This window comes from Pezoporus wallicus, unplaced genomic scaffold (assembly GCF_028554395.1).
Source record: "Pezoporus wallicus isolate ANWC-B61680 ecotype Strahan unplaced genomic scaffold, APGP_CSIRO_Pwel_v1 contig_14644, whole genome shotgun sequence".
In the NCBI taxonomy this organism is placed as follows: Eukaryota; Metazoa; Chordata; class Aves; order Psittaciformes; family Psittacidae; genus Pezoporus; species Pezoporus wallicus.
The window spans coordinates 179408-193897 of NW_026635775.1; the positions used below are offsets into that span (position 1 = coordinate 179408).

The 14490-nt window shown below is 54.2% G+C and overlaps 2 protein-coding genes across 2 annotated transcripts; both read left to right on the plus strand.

Moving 5' to 3' along the window:
* The first annotated feature begins 2554 nt into the window (after nt 1-2554).
* HORMAD1 (HORMA domain containing 1) lies at nt 2555-9151 on the plus strand. The gene is made up of 13 exons (XM_057398234.1): nt 2555-2616; nt 2967-3111; nt 3426-3489; nt 3739-3775; nt 4166-4186; nt 4288-4314; nt 4854-4921; nt 5263-5414; nt 6005-6261; nt 6958-7021; nt 7552-7628; nt 8348-8431; nt 9016-9151. Exons 1-13 carry the CDS (start codon nt 2584-2586, stop codon nt 9094-9096), a joined length of 1110 nt encoding a protein of 369 aa, XP_057254217.1. The 5' UTR covers nt 2555-2583; the 3' UTR covers nt 9097-9151.
* A 996-nt stretch (nt 9152-10147) lies between these two features.
* GOLPH3L (golgi phosphoprotein 3 like) lies at nt 10148-13863 on the plus strand. The gene is made up of 5 exons (XM_057398196.1): nt 10148-10162; nt 10988-11173; nt 12620-12751; nt 12856-12970; nt 13331-13863. The coding sequence occupies exons 2-5, from the start codon at nt 11006-11008 to the stop codon at nt 13756-13758; spliced, it is 843 nt and encodes a 280-aa protein (XP_057254179.1). The 5' UTR covers nt 10148-10162; nt 10988-11005; the 3' UTR covers nt 13759-13863.
* The last annotated feature ends 627 nt before the right edge of the window (nt 13864-14490 follow it).

The following is a 14490-nucleotide window of genomic DNA, read 5'->3' on the forward strand; positions in this document are numbered from 1 at the left end:
GGAAGGAGTCGGGGCCCTCCCGCATGCGCACTGCGGGCGCTCACACGCGCACCGGCGCGGCCTGCGCTGGCTCCGCCGATGCCGCCATGTTGAGCGCTGCTGCCCGGCGGCACCGGAGAGCCCGGCCCCGGGAACGGGAGAGAAGGGCCTCAAGCTGAGCCAGGGGAGGCTGAGATGGGGCGGAGGGAGAGCTCCTGCCCCACTGGACCAGGCTGCGGGCCCCGGCCCTGGAGCCGCGGGGACGAGGCCTCGGTGCGGGGGGGATTGTTCCTTGGGATGCGGTGCTCCTCGGGCGGGAGCCTGGGCCCAGCGCTGCTGCCATTCCATAGAGTGAGGCAGTGTGATAAACACCTAAATGTATTGGCTTTCACAAGGCAGAGGTGTGGTTATGCGGATATAACTGTGGCAGTTCACACTAACAGAAACAAAGCTCGCTCAGGACACAAGATTAGACAACACGTGAAAAAGGGCCAGAACTCTTGAGCAAAACAGAGTCACAAAGCAAAAGAATTTGTAAAGGTAAAAGAAAGACGAGGGGCTTGATATAAGGAAAGCTGGTGCCTGGGAAACATAAAGCTTAACTTACGTTGTAGAAAGAGAACAGTGTTTATGTTGTGTGTGGAATGTAGTGGCCGCACTAAACATGAGTGAATTATTTCACACCGTCCTTCTACTTACCAGTTAGCTTAGAGACAGAGCCTCCCAACCATCTTGTCTGCCCGTCCTGCAATAGATTTGGCAGGCAGGTCACACTGTTTTAAATCTTTGATAGTTATCAGAATTACAGGTACAGCTGGTTGTGTGATTGCTGGGGCGTCCAGCTGTGCCAAAGGTGAAAAGTACACTGTGAGGAAGACTGCTTACTTCATCCTGAAGACCCCTACTTGATACCAGGAAATAAAAGGTTAACATTGTGCCTGCTTGCTTAAGCAGTTGCTGTGATGGCTGAAGCAGAACTGTAGGAGCCAAAGTTGCTAGAAAGGTGAAGCAGAATTGCAGGAGTTAGAGCTGCTAGGCAGAATTGTAGTAGATAAGATTCATAAGTTAACGCTGAAGACATTCTTGTTCAAATAGTATCCTTAGAAAGAAAAGGAACAAAAAAAAAATAGAGTAACAGAATTTCCAAACTCTGCAAGTTTCTGCTTTAATATGCATAAAACCGGCTTGTACTGAACCTGAGGTTTGGACAGGAGCCAAAACCCTATTGAGTCTGCGTGAAAGCAAGAGGCTACCCGCGTTGATGAAGAGGAACTACAGGCCTTCATCCTCACAACCCCCAACGACCACCACCAGGAGGCACTGCGCAGGCGCACCAATGGGACGAATGCCAGAAAACTAATTATAATCCTAGATGAGAATCGGGTTTGCATATGCATGAGGTGTGAAGCAATCTCATGTTTAGGTAATCATTATAGGTAATACAAACTGAGTGTCAAAGGAAGGGTGCGCATGCTTCGGAGGAGCGCTCCCCATGCGCCTCAGCGCTGAATAAAGCGTACCTGCTTTACAACCCTAACGAGTTGTGGGGTCTGTTTGCCTCCCAGTCACACTGTTAAGCGAGCGGCTTGATCTACCCCTTGTACATCGCACCTGCGATAAGCATGAGGAAGCAACAGCACCTTAAACAAGCAGCCTGACCTTCCTTCCCCTGTACATCACCCGCAGGCAGCCATAACCACACACCCCCCCCCGCCGCCGCCATCTTGGTGCGCACGGCTCGCGGCCGCCGGTGCCGCCCCGCCCCTCCGTTTGCACACGGCCCCGTGCCCTATAAAACGGGAGGGCCGGGCGCGGTGGCGGCTCTGAGGGCCGGGCGCGGAGCTGTGCTCGGTGTCGCTGTGCTCTTGCCCCGGGCTGGTTTCCCTCCCGAGGTCGGTGTTAATCCCGAGGGGCAGCGGGCTCTGGGAAGGGAGCAGTGCCGCGGAGGGGCTCCTCTGGCGCCGTGTTCTTCACAGAGGTGCTGAGCTCCGGCCCGCACCAGGCGGGTCTGTGCGGGCTCCTCTGAGGGGGAGCTCAGCTCCCTGCGTGGCCCAGAGCTCTCCTCCAGGTTACAGACCCGTTGTCATGGCCTTGGGCATGTGCTGCTCTGTTTATAGAGGTGATGGGGAGGCGTGAGTCATGGTGCTGGGCCTTAAAGGCTTAGTAGTAGCATAGCTCAATAACAAAAGCTCCTGAGGGGTCTCCTTCCCCAGGACTCTGAATTTGCAGAGGAAAACAGCCCAAAACCTTGGGAGTGCTTCCCTGAGGTGGCTTCAATAGGGAAAGCCCTTTCTTAGGGTCCTGGTCCTTTGGAAACAACCGGGGTGGAAAAGCCCTTCCAGCTCATCCAGGCCAACTGCTCCCCGTCCTGCCAAGGCCACCCTAACCCATGGCACCGAGGGCCTCGTCTCTGCTGTGTGTGAACACTAACGGGATGGTGCCTCCCGCACGTTCAGACATTGGTTTGAGCTGGTAACGGGTCCATTGCACAAGCAGAGTTTGTGGGTTCAGGTATCAGAAGTGGAATAGCTGCAGCCTGCACTTGTGAATGGCCCGAGCCGTGTTAACGCAGTGTTTCCTTAACAGGCAGGAGAGCGCTGCAAGATGGCAACTGCTCAGAAGCAAAGGAGCTGTGCGGTATGGTTTCCATCAGGGTGTTGCTTGAACTGGAAAAGGCAGGCAGTTGCAGCTGATGCAGTGCCCCCAGGGGCTCTGTAGTGCTGCTTCACTTGAGAACTGCAGGTTAATTCCATCTTTTACCTGTGAGCAAAGATAGGGTAACAGAATAGCTTGAGTCCGACCTTTGTGCTTGTGCACTTGGTAGAGATCAGCTCTGACCTGAATACAGCAAGTGTTAGGAGTATGCTTAATAAGTGGCAAAAGTGATACTTTGCCATTCAATTCAAGTGCTAAGCCTGCACTGGACCAGACTGCAGCCTGTCCAGGTTGGATGTGGACAGGGATTAACTTCTTCCATACTCTTTCAGAGTGCAGTTGTGTTTCCTACCAAAATAGCCACAGAGCAGCAGTCCCTGATGCTAGTGAAGAGGCTCCTGGCAGTAGCAGTGTCCTGCATTACGTACCTGAGGGGGATCTTCCCTGAGAGTGCCTACAGGACACGATACATGGATGGTAACAGGCTGGTTTCCTGCTGCTTTGCAGAATCTGTTGTCAAAGGGTTGTTAAGAAGTTACTGAGTGCTTTTAGAGCCACTTGGTCTTAATGTAATGGCCATTTTCAGTGACTGGGATTGAAACTTCACTAAGACATGAACAGTTGCTAATGGTGATGCTGCCTCAGCAGCTAAAACTCTGCCTACACCTATTGGTAATGCTGATTTGAGTCTGCTGTTGCTAGATGCTTTTAGGGAATGAACGTTCCTTTCTTAGCAATGTACTTCCATTTTGTCCTGAGTAACTGCATGGATTCATTCTGCTCTTTTGGAGATGTCTGTGTCAAAATCCTGAGGGAAGACAAGAACTGTCCTGGCTCCACTCAGCTGGTGAAATGGTGCGTTGGTTTCCGTGCATCTGGAACACTGCCACAGCGTGGCAGCTCTGAAAGGAACCTTTCTGCTTGGTGGCAGGTAGCAAAGGTGCCTTGCTGTGGTTGCACAGCAGCACAGGCCCTGCTTTCAGGGCAGGGTTGGCAATGTTGCTTGAAAAGGCAAGTCCATTTTTAGAGGGAGTGGGACCATTGTCGTTAGTCAGAAGCCAAGCAAATGGAGGTTAGATGGACAATATCATCTGGTTTTTGCAGGATGTTAGGATGCTACGATGCCTTGCAGAAGAAATACGTAAGTCTTTCTATCGTTTAGCTATTTTAAATGTATTAAAGCATTCACTGACCTAAATCCATTACCTGCAGCAAAGTTACAGGACTTTCTGGTTAGGGAATAGCTGTGCTTTAATGTGTTAAAACAGCTACAGTGTGGTTGCATACCCATCTCAGGATCATATTCTTTGTAAGCAGACACTTAAATTAGAGCTACGTGGGCATTTTCTTCTGCCAGTTGTTAAGGCCTTTCTGCAATAGACAAGGAATTGAACATATAAAGAGGTTTCCCTTCAGACAGTACAGTTGTCTGTGTTGGTCTCCAGCGCTAGAGAACCAGAACAGCTTGGCAAGCAGAAGTGAGCTATGGAATGCATTTAATGTTCTTTTTCTTTCCTTATGTTTCCAACAGCTCAGAATGATTGTGCTGGCAGTGAGTATCTCTGAAGAGTAAGGTACATGCTTGGTTAAGGTGGCTGCTTAGAGGGGTGAACAGTTCTGACTCTGCTTTTTCTCTTTACTTTAAAAATACAGGTCTATACCCATCCAGATGATCCTCAGGTAAATCTGCTGGAATATTTTACTGGGTATAGTATGGATATAGTTAAATGTGTGTACAAGCAGTAGTACTTACCATTCATACCTGTATAAAAGCAGTAGTACTTACCATTCATACCTGTATACAAGCAGTAGTACTTACCATTCATACCTGTATACAAGCAGTAGTCCTTACCATTCATACCTGTATACAAGCAGTAGTACTTACCATTCATACCTGTATAAAAGCAGTAGTACTTACCATTCATACCTGTATACAAGCAGTAGTACTTACCATTCATACCTGTATACAAGCAGTAGTACTTGCCATTCATATCCTGAAAACTTAACCTGTTTCAAGCTCATTTCTCATGGTGATTCCTGGGAAATGTAGATCCTTGGTTTTGTGAATGGCAGTTGCATACATGAATGCTGTGAATAAAGCCCTATTGGGTGCGTGGACATGCCTGAGGCAGGAGCTGGGATGTCATTAGTTGAAGCACCAGGTTACCAGCCAGCAGCACTTTGCTTCGCAGCTCAGTAACCACTGCCTTTCTTTGCAGACCATCACAGAGTGTTACCACTTCAAATTCAAGTACACCAGCAATGGGCCCCTCCTGGACTTCAGCAGGTACTGCCCTTGGGATCTTCTGCTCCGGGGTTCTCCACCTGAATGTAAAAACTGGGGAGCTGATCTCTTTGGTGTTTCCTTTCTTCATGCTGGCTCTTAAGCCTCATTGTACCACCATACACTGTCAGCTTAGACTTCACATGCAATAAGGCATTTTGGCAGGTGATGTTCTTCAAGGTCCACTCAAAAGATGATTCTTGGTGTCAGAGTCCAGCACTTTCTGAGCAGGTTCTTTAAGACATTTCATGTGTGGAGGGTGACACTCATAGTCTGTTACTCATGTATCTAAATGGTGAAAATAGCTTGGTATATTAAACTCTGAATACTCTGTTCATTTGTAGTAAGGACACAGGAAATAACTCCACCATCACCTGTGCAGACACCAAGAAAGCCAGCATCCTCCTCATCCGCAAGATCTACGTCCTGATGCAGAACCTGAGCCCCTTACCAAATGATGTTTGCCTCACTATGAAGCTGTTCTATTATGATGAAGGTAATGTTTCCATCTTGCCCTGATTCCTCAACTCTGTTCAGGCACTGGAAAGCAATTCAGAGAAATCTTTCCATGTAGCATCTTTATGGAGGTTGGGACTTGTGAGATGATGTTATTTCGCTCGTGTCTGTTTCTCATGACACTCTAAAATCCAAAGGGAATGGATTTGATCACTGTAGGAACAAAATGCTGTCACTGACTTCACTGGCGCAGGATTTCAGTGCATTTTAAAGCAGTTTTCCAGAGTATGCCAAGATGTAACATGTTTGCCAGTTCTGGTTTGGATCACTATTTAAATGTCTAGCTCTGCTTTCAGAAAGTATTACTTTACATTGCTTTACAATGAAAAATCAGAGCTTCAAGATCATCTCTTTCTATATTTGTTTCAAATAGCTTTAATGGGGTTTTGCCTGTTGTGTAGGGGGAAAAAGAACTTGGTGCAAGTTGAACATTGATCATTCTCTGCTCCCCATGCATTTATTTAGGAGCTCTTTGTATTTAAAGGAGAAAAGTCTTCTTGCCATACAAGTTCAAATATATTTTATAGAATGTGTTTCATTCTAACACATGTAATGAATCCTTTCCTGCAGTTACACCACCTGATTACCAACCCCCTGGCTTTAAAGAGGGTGAATGTGAGGGGATGATATTTGAAGGGGAGCCCATGTATTTGAACGTGGGTGAAGTGCCAACGCCTTTTCATATGCTGAAAGTAAAAGTGACAACTGAAAAGCAACGAATGGAAAATGTTGATAAAAGCATCCTGAAGAGAGGAGAGACAAATGTGCCTCTCCAGGTGATCCGAGTGGACAGGGATGATCCAGAAGAGGAGAACCGCGACATGAATGTAAGAGCACAAATGTTCTGTGTGGCTTGTTCTGTGGGTTGTAGCCTAGAGAAAGGCCACTGATTGAGTCACTGCATGTCTTGCTCTGCCATTAATAAAAACCTCTGGGCTTCCAGATGTATTTAACCAAGATCATGTCTTCAGTACGTTTTTTCCTCGAATTTGACTGCTCCAGTTAGAATCTGTCATTGTCAAAGCAGTATTGAACAAGTGCATCTGCAGAATGCCCAGCAGCAGCACCAGTGTTGGTAGTTGTGTCTCTGTGAGACTAGAGAGGAGCCAAGGAGAGTGAGGAGCAGAGGAGCAGCTTCGTGCTGTGGGTACCTGTTATGTGGAGCTGAACAAGCAGCACAGGACACAGTGAAGCTTCCCTGAAGGTGTCCCCTACCAGGCTGAAGTGAGCTGCTACAGCCAGAGCAATGAATGTGCTCTGGGATCCTTTAGTGCAGCACTGTACATACAGACAGCTACAATTGTAGTACTTCTTAGAGGTGTTTTTCTTGGTTGTTGAATTAAATGTGTTTCATTACTAACGAGTTAATGCTGAGCTGCTCTGCACGTTCCGTGTCAGATTAAATGACTTCAGTGCAGTTTGTTCCACTGCGAATCCATGGAAAGCTCTGGCCTGGAGCATCTGAGTACAAACCCTCTTCCTGCTGTATCTGCAGTAAATGGTAGTCCCTTTTCTTAATCTAGGAAAATCCCAGCCTGGATAACAAAGTGGAAGAGAGGAATAATGTGAAGATTTCAGAAGCTCAAGGTAACATTCCTGTGTATTTGTCAAGTCTCTTCAGGTTGTGCCTCTGTTTCCTGCAGCTGCAGGCAGTGACAAGGGAACTGTAGCTCCAGGAGCTGCTCCCTTGGGTTGTGTTTGGTTACAAGCTGCTGGTGGGCTCAGAGGCAGCACAGGCTGTGCCGCTGTGGTCCCACAGGGACATGCCCTGTTCTGCAGTGCAAAATGGATTCCTGAGGCGTTTAAGCAATTCCCAACGTAGACCAGCCTTTAGCTGTCCAATGTATAAAGGATTTTGGGGATCAAGCCCACTTTTCCAAAGATCCTGTGTGTAAATCTACTACTTAGCATAAGCATCTCTTTATGCCTGTGATAGGAAATCACTGAATGCTGAAGATGTAAGAGAGGGCAGTGGGTGGTCAGTTACCAGCTTGCACACAGAGAATCAGAGCCCTTGGAAGAGCACATTCCCTGCATTTCCAAAGTGTTCCTGGTGGCAAACACCAGTGCTGAGAGGCTGTGATTGTCAACACTGAGCTTATGAAACTCTTTCACAGAACCACACTTAACTTGTGAGGAAGATGGAGTTACAAAGGCTGGGGGGAACCAGAATTCGTCTGTTTCTAACCCTCAGGTACGAAACCCCCATCCTGTCTTCTTAAACTTTTACTAGAACTTTTGTAAAGCTTCTTTCCTACTTGGAGTAATGAACAGGGAAGCTGCTAAAGGTTAATTTACAACAGTATTGTAAGCAGTAAAATGCCTTTACATTTTACTTGCTGGTGATGCACAAAACCTGCTCATACTCTAAAGCAATCCAGAGCAGTACCAAAAGGCTCTTGATCTGTGAGACAGCTTTCACACCAAGCAGATGGGCTGGCTGTTGTCAGGAGAACTGGGAATACAATTCTCATGTTGCTAAACTGCCATCGCTAAATGCTCTGCCCAACAGCAATGGCTCTGCTCCAAAACACCTTTAAAGGTTGTTAAAAGGCAGGTTTCTGACTCAGGCTCTATCCCTGCATGGAGCAGGGTGGTGTAATTTAAAGGTGGAGGATGACTTCAGCCACAGGTCCTTAAGAGAGCTTAAAAATCATAGCCCCAGGTAACTGTGAGTGACTTACGGATCAAAATAACTGCTGCTTGTCTCTGCCAGGGCTCTTTGAAGCCTCCAGCTGTAAATAGCGCTGGTGACTTCAGTGGGTATGATTGAGGATTTAAATACTCCTGCATTTCAATTTCCATTTAAGCAGTGGGGAGCAGAGACAGAGCTCTGTGCATGCTACAGCACTGAACCTGATGTATAGATGGATTTACTGCTCTCTCAAGGAAACATCTCTTTTCTGATTTTAGGTGGATCACTTGGCAAGTAAAACATCTCAACTTAATATGTCAGAGAGCAGGACAAGGAGTGGGAAGCTATTCCAGGCCAGCACTGTTAGTACTGTTCTATTGCTGTTCTTTAGACCTTTCTCTGTTCCAAAGGGTGAATAAACCTCTTAAGCTTCAATACATTTCACACTGCCAGAATGGAACTGTCATCACTTCTGAAATTCCCATGAAATTCAACACATTTGGATTCTTAGGATCCAAAAAGAAATCATCTGTTCCAAAGAGCTGAAAGCTGAACGTTGGTGCACTTAACACGGGCTGAGAAAGATGAGTTAGGATTGATGAGATCTTCTGGAGGATGCGTTTACTCCCTGGTGTGAAGGAAAAGCCACAGCCTCTCTGGGCACCCTGTGCCACAGACGAGCTCCTGCTCTATCAGCATAAGCACATCCCAGCCTTCCTTCCTTCAGGAGCTTGGAGGGAGGGTCAGTTCTGCCAGCGAAGAGTATCCAGGTGTTTCTCCAGGCTTAGCACCTCTGCATGGGGACCAGGTAGTAGCAGGATGAAGCCAGATGCTCAATGCAGCTCTTGAGGCATCTGCGTCAGGGTGGTCTTTTCCCATGTTCCACTTGCTAATGCCATGGAGCTGTGCAGCACCCGGTAACACAGGGATTGTTCTCCCTTGGCAGGTTCATCCGTTTGAGCTCTCATCTAGTCAAGATGTGCTGCCAAAAAGGAGGAAGATCAGTGAACCAAAGGAGCAGTTCTAGATGCCCGTGTGCAGCTGGTCCTTCACAGAGTTCTCCACACCACTTCCATGTTGTCGTTGAATGCGAATGTTCCTGTTGAGGATCGTTTTGGTTCTGTTTGTATCCAAACTGGTCAGTTCTGAAAGGAAAAAAGCCTGTCAAGAAGCCCAGTTGAAGAGATCAGAAGTTATTTTTCATAGGAGGCTGTATCCCATTGGGAAGGACTACGGAGGGAACTTGTTCCAAGAGGAGTTGGGGATTTAACTCCTGCTTGTAGCCTGGTGCACTCTGATGGGGACTGTGACAGGTTCATTCCCCACAACTCAAGGTTTCACCAGGAACTTTGGGCTCTCTTTCAAAGCTGAGGAGCTCCTTACCCAGAACCTGCCTTGTGGGGCACAAACCTCCTCAAGTCCTGCGTTCATTCAAGCTTGGGTTTGGTTTCAGCACTGTTACATGTTCTGCTTTTGCTGCTGGGGCACTTGGGGGGTTCATTTTAGCACCACGCTCCAGTAAGAAGCGTTCTTCGCGCCTCCGCTTCCATATTTCCTGCCAAACCCGCTGGAACAGATGCGATGAGCTCCGTTTCTGTGTAATGACAACGCCTTCAGCTGCGGGGCTGTGGAAGATTCCTTACGGACGTGCTCCAAACGCTTCCCGGTGCCGCCGGCCGCGGCTCTTCGCCTTGCCTACCGACCAAGGTCCCTTCCCGTCCGCTGTGCGTGCCGCAGGAGCGGTCCTGCGCGGGTTGAGCCTTTGAAATCTCCGTTTCCGAGCCCTCGATTAAAACGCTCCCAAGGTCCCCGCGCTCCCGTGTTCCTTCGGCGGGCGGCCGGGCGCCCCGGGCCGAGCGAGGAGGAGGAGGAGGGAGGGGAGGAAGGAACGGAGCAGGGGGCGGAGCATCCCAGCAGCTCCCGCCCCCCGGCCGCGCTCATTGGCGGCCCCGGCGCCGTGCGGGCTCCCATTGGCCCGCGGTCCCGCAGCGCAGGAAGCCGCCGGCAGCTCCCGCCCGCCCCGGCCCCACCAGGAAGCGTTTCCTCCGCCCGGCCCCCCAAGTTTGACCGCGGGGAAGGAGCCGCCGGGCAGGGTAAGACCGGGGCGGGGAGCGGAGCTCGTCCCGCAGCGCTGGAGCCCCGTGCGGGGACGGGCCCGGGTACCCCCCCCTGCACCCCCGGGGCGGGTGCTCCGGGACGCGCGGTACCGGCGCTGCGAGGTGAGGCCGGGCCCGGCCCCTGTCCCCGGGGGGGACCCCCCTGTGCTGCGGCCCGGGGATGCCCCCCACCCCCGTCCCGTCCCGTCCCCTCCAGCGCTGGGCACTGGTGAGGCCGCACCTCGAGTCCTGTGCTCAGCCCGGAGCCACGCACTGCAAGAAAGACATTGAGGGGCTGGAGCGGGGCCATAGGAGGGCAGTGGGGCTGGTGCAGGGGCTGGAGCACAAGTGATGGGGAAGGGCTGAGGGACCTGGGGGGTTCAGATGGAGAAGAGAAGGCTCAGGGGGGACCTGATCGCTCCCTCCAAGTGCCTGACAGGAGGATGGAGCCAGGAGGAGCTGGGCTCTGCTCTCAAGGGATGGGACGCGAGGAAACGGCCTCAAGCTGCACCAGGTCAGGTTTAGATGGAGCTGGGGAACAATTCCTGCCCCATTGGACCAGGCTGCCCAGGGCAGGGCTGGAGTAGCTGAGGCTCTCAGTGCCATGGGGCAGTGGTGCCCTTGGCAGCTGGGACTGGATGAGCTGAAAGGCCTTGCCCAGCCTGGTTCACTCCATGGCTCTAAGCCGTTGGGTGGCAGCGGCTGCTCCCTCCCAGTGACTGCCCAGGCCTGGCAAGGGTGGGATGGGGGTCCCGGGGCAGGGTGGGATCGGGGTCCTGGGGCAGGGGCTCAGCACTGCTGTGTCCGTGGTGCCCAGCGCAGAGCTCGGCTCGGGGGGAGATGACGACGCTCACGCACCGCAGCCGCCGCGCCGAGGGCAGGAAAGGGGCTGGGGAGGAGGAGGCGGCTGCCGAGAGGGACCCGACCGAGGAGGACCCCGACGACTCCAAGGACATTCGTCTGACGCTGATGGAGGAGGTGCTGCTGCTGGGGCTGAAGGACAAGGAGGTAAAGGGGGGGCCGGGGGGGATGCTCAGAGGCCTCCTGGGCAAAGCTCGACCTCCTCGGTGCAAACCGGCCCCATCCATAGCGGAAGCCGAGCCCTGGGCTTTGCTGCCATGGGGGCTGCTGGACGCAGGAGCACCCCGAGTGCAGGGAAAGGAGGAGCCAGGCTCGGGCCGTGTTAGTGCGGGCTGGTGCCGTGTTCCCACCTGGAGCTGCTCAGGACCCTGCCGGGCGCCTTGCGTCAGGAACCCGGATGAGCTCCAGGATGGGAGCAGGGCCATAGGAACACGGCAGCTCCGCATTGTCCTGGGCTGGCTCTGGTGCTCTTGGCTTGGTTAGCGCGTTCCTGGGAATGGTCATGGAGGCACCGGGAAGTTGGGAGAGCGCAGGAGGTGTGAGCAGCCCCTGCGGTCCTGTCCTGCCGCATTCCTTCCTCTCCAGAGGCATGGGAGGCAGCAGGGGCCTGGCGCTGAGCTGGGCTCCCACCATTGGCTTTTCCCAGCTCCGCTGGGGGAAAACCCCCACGATTTCATCCAAATCCCAGGATTTCAGGGTGGGATTTCGGGACTGAAGGAGCAGCTTCAGGGCCTGATAGGAACCGCGAGCTTTGGGCTCGGGTGGTTCCAGAGCCCTTGGAACCTGCTGGAGTTGCCCTCGGTCACCTCCACTGGAACCGGTTCCCCAGGGCACGGCCGGGATGAAAGGCGCCTTTGTCCTTGCACACAAGGAAGTGAAGGGAGCAGGGGAGGATTCTCCCTCCCTCGCTGCTCCCTGGGCTGCAGGAGCACAGCCCGGTGTGTCCAGATGCGCCGGGAGCAGAGCGCACCCCCTCCGAAGGCTCCCACGGGGGAGGCTGCCTGATCCCAGGCTGCGATCCCTGGGGACGGGGCTCCTGTGGCTGCAGTGTCCTGGGGGAGCTGCCCGTTGGGAACAGGCCCTAGCGGCCATTCCCAGGCTTTCTTATCCAGACGCTTCCTCCTTCCTGGTGCCAGCTCCAGTCTCTGGCTGTGATTTAGCCCAGGGCTGCACCCAGTGGAAGTGGGAACCGGCCATTCCCTTCCCTTCTGCTGCTGCCCCCCCTTATCCCACTCCAGCTCCTCTGCTGGTTCCTTGTGGGTTTTCCAGAGCTCTGCACCTTCCTGCTGCTTTGGAGCTTGTGGTTCCTGAGGCAGGCCTGGAAAACACCAACCACATCCACGCGGATGTGGAGTGGGCCGGGTCTCCGCTGGTTGGGTTTTCCCATCCTTCATCCCTGACCTGGAATCTCCTCCTCCTGCTTGTGTGTGGGAAATGCGTGCCCCATCCCTGGCAGTGCTCAGGGCCAGCTTGGATGGGGCTTGGGGCACCCTGCTCCAGTGGGAGGGGTCCCTGGAGCTGGGTGATGTCCAGGTGCTGGGAATGGCTCTAACGGAGCTCCTGCTCCCATCCCCTCCTTCCTGTTCCTCCCAGGGCTACACCTCCTTCTGGAATGACTGCATCTCCTCGGGGCTGCGCGGCGGCATCCTCATCGAGCTGGCTTTCCGCGGCCGCATCCGCCTCGAGCCGCTCTCCATGAGGAAGAAGAGGCTGCTGGAGAGGAAGGTGCCGAGGGGCCGGAGCCCGGTGCTGCGCCTCAGCACCGTGGGGGCTGCGGGACGGGAGCAGCGGCTCCGCATCCAGCCTCAGATCCCGCTCTGCCCTTCCAGGTGCTCCTGAAGTCGGATGCGCCCACGGGGGACGTGCTGCTGGATGAGACCCTCCGGCACATCAAGGCCACGGAGGCTGCAGAGACGGTGCAGACCTGGATAGAGCTGCTCACCGGTAGGGTCGCTTGGAACCCCCATCCCTTGGGATGCTCGCTGTCATCCGTCCCTTCCCCACGGCTGGGCACTGGGCAGGGGCTGAGCGCTGAGAACGGAGCAAGGGAAGGCGGAATGTGGGGGCAGAGGTGGTTTTCCAGGTTGATTTTTCTGGGAGCTGGACCTTGCTCCCCATCTTTTCCCATGCGGAGCCAGTGGTTCACAGGGGGGTTCCCAATGGATCTGCCCTGAGGACTCTTTCCCAGCTTGGATGCTGGGAGAAGCCGGAGTGAGGCCCAGGGGAGGAGCAGGATTCCTGCAGCCGGGATGGGCCGGGGTTGGGTGCCCAAGTCCTTGCTGCACCACCTCCCTTCTCCCACAGGAGAGACCTGGAACCCCTTCAAGCTGCAGTACCAGCTGCGGAACGTGCGGGAGCGCGTGGCCAAGGCGCTGGTGGAGAAGGGGATCCTCACCACGGAGAAGCAGAACTTCCTGCTCTTCGACATGACCACGCACCCCGTCAGCAACGGCACCGAGAAGCAGCGCCTGGTGCGGCGCCTGCAGGAGAGCGTCCTGGAGCGCTGGGTCAAGGACCCGCTCCGCATGGAGCGCAGGACTCTGGCGCTCCTCGTGCTCGCCCACTCCTCGGACGTGCTGGAGAACGTCTTCGCCAGCCTGGCCGACGACAAGTACGACGTGGCCATGAACAGGACCAAAGACCTCCTCGAGATGGACCCGGAGGTGGAGGCTGCCAAAGGCAGGGCCACGGAGATGGTGTGGGCTGTGCTGGCCGCCTTCAATAAGTCCTAAAGAGCCCCCCGGGACCATGTGGGGCGGCCTCAGCCCCTCGGCTCAAAGCCGGGGGGGCCCGGGCACAGCGTTCCTGCAGCAGCGGTGGGCTCGGCTTGGGGATAAGGGGGGAGGTGTTTGGTTCTTCCTCCCCCTGCAGGGTACGAGCCCCCCTGTGTGGCCAGGACCCTCGCTCCTCCACCGGCCACTGCTGCTGCTCCATCGGCTCCCTCTGCCATGGGGTGACCCCAGCGCAGAGCCATGGGGGGGGCAGCTCCAAGGGGTCCCTGCGTGCCCCCATCGCCCCCCGTTCCCCGTGCGGGGGAAGCTGTGATTCTCTTTTCTATGCCCCGTGCCCCCCCCCCAGCTCCCTTGGCTCCGGTCAATGTACTCTCGGCAGCAGGAGGTGTCCTGGGTGTTCAACTGCGCCGCTCGGGGCCGGGGATGCGCTGGGTACCGGTGGCTCCAGCGCTGCCCATGGGAGGGGAGCGCTATGAGGCAGAGCCATGGGGCAGGGCCATGGGGAGCGCCATGGGGCAGCGCCGTGGGGCAGCGCCGGGGCCGGGTGGATGGGATGAGCTGAAGGCCTTTTCCAGCCCGGTTGCCTCCCTGTGTGGGGTCAGTATCAGCCGGCGCCCGGCGTTGCCATGGGGACGGGATGGGGCTGAGCTCCCCCGGGCCCGCTGAAGGCGGTGATGGGGCCCCGGCACCTTTCACTGCCCGCTCCCACCCCAAGGGGGGCTGAGGGCTCCG